This window comes from Nerophis lumbriciformis, linkage group LG17 (genome assembly GCF_033978685.3).
Source record: "Nerophis lumbriciformis linkage group LG17, RoL_Nlum_v2.1, whole genome shotgun sequence".
Lineage (NCBI taxonomy): Eukaryota > Metazoa > Chordata > Actinopteri > Syngnathiformes > Syngnathidae > Nerophis > Nerophis lumbriciformis.
Genome location: NC_084564.2, coordinates 10,083,341 through 10,090,845, shown reverse-complemented (window position 1 = coordinate 10,090,845; position 7,505 = coordinate 10,083,341). Strand labels below are relative to the sequence as shown.

The following is a 7,505-nucleotide window of genomic DNA, read 5'->3' as shown; positions in this document are numbered from 1 at the left end:
GGAGCTCGTTGGACAGGTCGAGCGGTGATATTTATTCATCAGCCCCGCCCCCTCACCCCTGGATGCCTATGAGCGAGTCACTTCCTGCCCTACACGAAATAATACAATATTTACACACCAAAGTCGTGTAACTTCATCTCACTCAAAGAAAAGTAGTATGCAGTGTTCAAGTAAATGACAAGTCTCTTTTCAAATGTGTCCAAAACAAACAAAAGAGCGTATAATAAAATATTTATACGGACACGTTTTACTAGGAAAACACACGCCCTGTGGTTGGGACACGAATTAAAAAGAAATCATGATTAGCAAATGTAGCGGGGAAAACATGGCGACTGCATTATTAGCGCTTTAAGATTCTCATCTTCTCTCACAGTTTTGGTGTACAAAAGGTACTGCGGAGATGTTCAAAATGATGACTCGGCAAGATTGTCCACCATATCCCAGATATGTCCATGGCAATTGTTAGAAAGGATGACTTGGCAAGATCCGTGATATGTGTCAGTAAGTTTGCTAGCAGCATGTGACCACGACATTAACACATAAAACTGTGCTGGCCTTCATTTTCTTCTCTAAACTCATCGAGTTTTTTTTTGTTCCCCCCCCCCCCCAAAGTGTCCACTTGCGTAAAAAACTGCCGAGGTCGGCGCGCGGGAGCGGTGATGGAGGTTCAGGGTTTGGCGATGTGGACCTCGCTAGCGTCGCTGCCGTTGGTGGTGGTGGTGATGATGTACTGCGTGGTGGCTGGCTGGCCGCTCGGCTGCTCCAGGTGGTCGCCGTGGTTCTGACCCGAGCTCGGAGCAGCCGACGGCTTTGTGTCCGGCTCCGAGTCAGAGATGACGTAGTGCGCCTGCGGTATCGAGAGCAGACATCTTTTAGTTACCCAGGATGTACAAACCCCGTTTCCATATGAGTTGGGAAATTGTGTTAGATGTAAATATAAACGCAATACAATGATTTGCAAATCATTTTCAACCCATATTCAGTTGAATATGCTACAAAGACAACATATTTGATATTCAAACTCATAAACTTTTTTTTTTTTTTTTTGCAAATAATCATTAACTTTAGAATTTGATGCCAGCAACATGTGACAAAGAAGTTGGGAAAGGTGGCAATAAATACTGATAAAGTTGAGGAATGCTCATCAAACACTTATTTGGAACATCCCACAGGTGAACAGGCAAATTGGGAACAGGTGGGTGCCATGATTGGGTATAAAAGGAGATTCCATGAAATGCTCAGTCATTCACAAACAAGGATGGGGCGAGGGTCACCACTTTGTCGACAAATGCGTGAGCAAATTGTTGAACAGTTTAAGAAAAACATTTCTCAACCAGCTATTGCAAGGAATTTAGGGATTTCACCATCTACGGTCCGTAATATCATCAAAGGGTTGAGAAAATCTGGAGAAATCACTGCACGTAAGCAGCTAAGCCCGTGACCTTCGATCCCTCAGGCTGTACTGCATCAACAAGCGACATCAGTGTGTAAAGGATATCACCACATGGGCTCAGAAACACTTCAGAAACCCACTGTCAGTAACTACAGTCGGTCGCTACATCTGTAAGTGCAAGTTAAAACTCTCCTATGCAAGGCGAAAACCGTTTATCAACAACACCCAGAAACGCCGTCGGCTTCGCTGGGCCTGAGCTCATCTAAGATGGACTGATACAAAGTGGAAAAGTGTTCTGTGGTCTGACGAGTCCACATTTCAAATTGTTTTTGGAAACTGTAGACGTCGTGTCCTCCGGACCAAAGAGGAAAAGAACCATCCGGATAATTATAGGCGCAAAGTTGAAAAGCCAGAATCTGTGATGGTATGGGGGTGTATTAGTGCCCAAGACATGGGTAACTTACACATCTGTGAAGGCACCATTAATGCTGAAAGGTACATACAGGTTTTGGAGCAACATATGTTACCATCCAAGCAACGTTACCATGGACGCCCCTGCTTATTTCAGCAAGACAATGTCAAGCCACGTGTTACATCAACGTGGCTTCATAGTAAAAGAGTGCGGGTACTAGACTGGCCTGCCTGTAGTCCAGACCTGTCTCCCATTGAAAATGTGTGGCGCATTATGAAGCCTAAAATACCACAACGGAGACCCCCGGACTGTTGAACAACTTAAGCTGTACATCAAGCAAGAATGGGAAAGAATTCCACCTGAGAAGCTTCAAAAATGTGTCTCCTCAGTTCCCAAACGTTTACTGAGTGTTGTTAAAAGGAAATGCCATGTAACACACTAGTGAACATGCCCTTTCCCAACTACTTTGGCACGTGTTGCAGCCATGAATTTCTAAGTTAATTATTATTTGCAAAAAAAAAAATTAAGTTTATGAGTTTGAACATCAAATATGTTGTCTTTGTAGCATATTCAATTGAATATGGGTTGAAAATGATTTGCAAATCATTGTATTCCGTTTATATTTACATCTAACACAATTTCCCAACTCATATGGAAACGGGGTTTGTACTAACTTTTTCCACTGGGAGCTATTTCGATATTTTTCATTTTCAAAGCCAAATTATTGGAACCATTAGGGCTTCCCTCTATGTTGGTAAGTGTTAAAGCTCCCGGGGACCCAAAAGGGTCTCAGTCATTAAAGTGTTAAAAATAAATCATACAGTAATATATTTTTTTCAACGTATAAATATCTACACTGCAAAAACTGAAATCTAAGTAAGATTAAATATTTTAAATAAGGGTGATATTTGCTTATTTTCTGTCTAATAAGATAATTCTTCTCACTAAGCAGAATTTATGTTAGAGTGTTTTACTTGTTTTAAGGGTTTTGGTCCTAAATGATCTCAGTAAGATATTACAGCTTGTTGCTGAGATTTGATGAGCTATATTGAGTAAAACATGCTTGAAACTAGAATATCAAGTGTTGCAAAGCTGTGTCATCAACACTCACAAGTATACAACTACTTTTTTAAAGTAATAATTTCTTATTTCAAGCATGAAAGAGACAATTGTGTCTCATAATTAAAACAGATGACAGCCAAATTGACTTTGCTGTTTTATTTCCAATGAAACAATAGAAAATACGTACTCATATAGTAGTACAGTTGGCACAGTACAGTAAATTGCCAGTTAATATTTAAACATTTGACATTTCAAACAATTTTGAACAGAAATAGTTCATGCACATTTCTTCAAAATTACAATTAAAAAAAATTTGGGCCGTGCTGTATATATGCGCACTAATTGACTGAAAGAGCACGCACTTGGCGCGATGATGTCATGTTATCCATGGAAAAATGCATTTAGATAGACCCCGAGAGTAACAAGCGGTTGCCTTTCCATTAAGAACAATAAATTAGTTTTTAGTATAAGTTTGCTGGTTTCAAGAAATGTAATGCCGAGCGCATATCATTATGTCAAGATAATGGCACTAGCATTTACTTCATTTAAGAATACTTTTCAACATATTGAGCAAAAAGGTCTCTTTTTTTTTCTACCAAGAAAAGTGGCACTTGTTATTAGTGAGAATATACTTATATTAAGGTATTTTGGGGTTCATTGAGGTTAGCTCATTTTACTTGTTTTGGAAAGTTTTGACAAGCCAAATTGTATTGTTCTATTGGCAGATAATTTTGCTTAGTTCAAATAAAATTCCCCTAATTTTTGTATTTTTTTTCCTTGTTTTTGAACACTGACTTTTTGCAGTGTAGAGATCAACTTCAGATCTGTCTGCTGCCTTCTTAGGATTTATGCCCTTTTTTGTCAAAGAAAACCCTGTTGTTCTGACAAAAACAGAAATGCAGTATTCCCCCCCCAAAAAAGTTGAAAGTTAGTAATTGGAGTCTTAAATATGTAAATAATTTATAACATTGATTTTCATTGTTGTTTTTAGAGCATTGACAATAAAAAATATGTATAACTAAAATTCTCAGGGATGCAACAAAGTGTTGAAAATAAGTTATTTGTCAATTGTATTTTTACGCCTAAATCTGGAGATCAACTTCAGATCTATCAGTCGATAATCTTTTTTTATTTTTTTATTTTTTTATTTTTTTATCTTATGCCCTTTTTTGTCAAATAAAACACAATGTTTAGTGCCAAAAACAAAACTGCAATATTTTTGCAGGTACGCACAACATTTTTGGAACCCCATTCACACAATTCTCATGTCGCTACCAACTTACCAACATTGTTTTTATTTTACATGTAAGTTATTGGTAGATTTGTTTTATGTTCTCTTATGTTTTATGCCCTTTTTGTCAAAGAAAACCTTGTTTTATTTACATGGCAAATGCACAAAATATGCAATACTTTCCCCAGAAAATATTTCTGAGTGGAATATTTGATGTGAAGTAATTGGATCCTTAAATAGGTCAATAACTCATAACAACATTGATTTGTTATTTTAATTTTATGCCTTCTTGTCAAAGAAAATCTAGTTTTATTTACTTGGCAAATGCACAAAATATGCAATACTTTCCCCAGAAAATATTTCTGAGTGGAATATTTGATGTGAAGTAATTGGATCCTTAAACCCCCGGCCGAGTCATACCAAAGACTACAAAAATGGGACCCATTACCTCCCTGCTTGGCACTCAGCATCAAGGGTTGGAATTGGGGGTTAAATCACCAAAAATGATTCCCGGGCGTGGCACCGCTGCTGCCCACTGCTCCCCTCACCTCCCAGGGGGTGAACAAGGGGATGGGTCAAATGCAGAGGACAAATTTCACCACACCTAGTGTGTGTGTGACAATCATTGGTACTTTAACTTTAACTTTAAATAGGTCAATAATTCATAACAACATTGATTTGTTATTTTAATTTTATGCCTTTTTTCAAAGAAAATCTAGTTTTAGTTACTTGGCAAATGCACAAAATATGCAATACTTTCCCCAGAAAATATTTCATAGTGGAATATTGCTTGTGAAGTATTTGGAGCCTTAAATATGTCAATAATTCATAACAACATTGATTTTGGTTCATTATGTTTTTGAGCATTGACAGCAAAAAAAAACAACATACTAAAATTCTCAGGGATCCAAAAGAGCCCCACTCAGAAAAGTGTTAAAAATAAGTCTTGTATCAATATTATATTTACATTTAAATCTCTAGATCAACTTCAGATCTATCCCTTGTTTTATGAGTTTTTTATTATTTTCATGTCAAATGCCTTTTTTGTTAAAGAAAACCTAGTTGCATTTACATTGCAAACTCACAAAATGTAAATGTTTTCTGGGAAAATATTTCAAAGTGGAATATTTGATGTGAAGTAATTGGAGCCTTAATAAATAGGTCAATAATTCATAACAACAATGATTTTGGTTGATTATGTTTTTGAGTATCGACAGTCGAAAAAAAAAATATGACAACAATTCTCAGAAAAGTGTTAAAAATAAATCATATGTCAATATTTTATGTACATTTAAATATCTAGATCAACTTCAGATCTATCCCCTTGTTTATAAGTTTTTATTATTTTCATGTCATATGCCATTTTTGTCAAAGAAAACCTAGTTTTATTTACATGGCAAAAACACCAAGAAAATATTTCAACGTGGAATGTGAAGTAATTGGAGCCTTAAATAAGCCAATAATTCATAACGACATTGATTTTGATTCATTATTATTTTTTGAGTATTGACAGTCAAAAAAAAATCTGACTAAAATTCTCAAGAATCCCCATGGGCCCCACCCAAAAATGTATTAAAAATAAGTCATATATAAATATTATTTTTACATTTAAATCTCTACATCAATTTCAGCTTTATCTGTCGATTACAAGTTTTTTGTATTATATTTTAATGTTGTATGCCTTTTTTGTTAAAGAAAACCTATGTTTTATTTACATGGCAAAAACACAAAATATGCAGTATTTTCCCCAGAAAATATTTCAAAGTGGAATATTTGATGTGAAGTAATTGGAGTCTTAAATAAGTCAATAATTCATAACAACGTTGATTTTGGTTGAGTATGTTTTTGAGCATTGACAGTAAAAAAAAACCAGACTAAATTCTCGGGGATCCAAAAGGGCCCCACTCAGAAAAATGTTAAAAATAAGTCATACATCAATGTTATTTTTACATTTAAATCTCTAGATCAACTTCAGATCTGTCCCTTGTTTATACGTTTTTTATTATTATTATTATTATTATTATTATTAAAAAATCTGACTAAAATTCTCAGGGATCTAAAAGGGCCCCACTCAAAAAAATATTAAAAAAATGTCATATATCAATATTATTTTTACGCCTAAATATCTAGATCAACTTCAGATCTATCCGTTGATACGTTTTTTGTTTTTTTTATTGTTATTGTTGTATGCCTTTTTTGTCAAAGAAAACCTAGTTTTATTTACATGGCAAACACACAAAATATGCAATATTTTCCCCAAGAAAATATTTCAAAGTGGAATATTTGATGTGAAGTAATTGGATCCTTAAATATGTCAATAATACATAACAACATTGATTTTGGTTTATTGTGTTTTTGAGCATTGACAGTCAAAAACAAATCTGACTAAAATTCTCAGGGATCCAAAAGGACCCCACTCAGAAAAGTGTTAAAAATAAGTCATATATCAATATTATATTGACATTTAAAGGGGAACATTATCACAATTTCAGAAGGGTTCAAACCATTAAAAATCAGTTCCCAGTGGCTTATTTTATTTTTCGAAGTTTTTTTCAAAATTTTACCCATCACGCAATATCCCTAAAAAAAGCTTCAAAGTGCCTGATTTTAACCATCGTTATATACACCCGTCCATTTTCCTGTGACGTCACACAGTGATGCCAATACAAACAAACATGGCACATAGAACAGCAAGGTATAGCGACATTAACTCGGATTCAGACTCGGATTTCAGCGGCTTAAGCGATTCAACAGATTACGAATGTATTGAAACGCATGGTTGTAGTGTGGAGGCAGGTAGCGAAAACGAAATTGAAGAAGAAACTGAAGCTATTGAGCCATATCGGTTTGAACCGTATGCAAGCGAAACCGACAAAAACGACACGACAGCCAGCGACACGGGAGAAAGCGAGGACGAATTCGGCGATCGCCTTCTCACCAACGATTGGTATGTGTTTGTTTGGCATTAAAGGAAACTAACAACTATGAACTAGGTTTACAGCATATGAAATACATTTGGCAACAACATGCACTTTGAGAGTGCAGACAGCCCATTTCAGGCGCGCTAAGAACATATATTTTTCCACGATTTCAGCACTCAGGTTAACCATACCTAAATAGACACAAAATACTGCATTCCACAAGACTACCCGAATGTACTCGAATGATTGAAAAAAATAAATGTTTTTAAGCTAAATTATTGGTAAACACAGTTTATGTATAATAATTTACGTAAAACCGCGAGTAATGAATAAAGTCTTCATCAATTAATATATTCTGTAGACATACCCTCATCCGCTCTCTTTTCCTGAAAGCTGATCTGTCCAGTTTTGGAGTTGATGTCAGCAGGCCAGGGAAGCTAGGGTCGATATTCTTCTCTTGATCATCTTCGGTTCATTCTTGCCATC

The 7,505-nt window shown here is 35.7% G+C and overlaps 1 protein-coding gene across 1 annotated transcript in view; it reads right to left on the bottom strand.

Annotated features, from left to right (window-relative positions):
• Nucleotides 1–219: 219 nt before the first annotated feature.
• The window catches only part of prdm10 (PR domain containing 10), a 44,949-nt gene continuing 37,663 nt past the window's right edge, over nt 220–7,505 (bottom strand). The window contains exon 22 of the mRNA XM_061972411.1: nt 220–847. Within this exon, the coding sequence (XP_061828395.1) occupies nt 668–847 (180 nt within the window). The 3' untranslated portion in view covers nt 220–667. The remainder of the gene's footprint in view (nt 848–7,505) is intronic.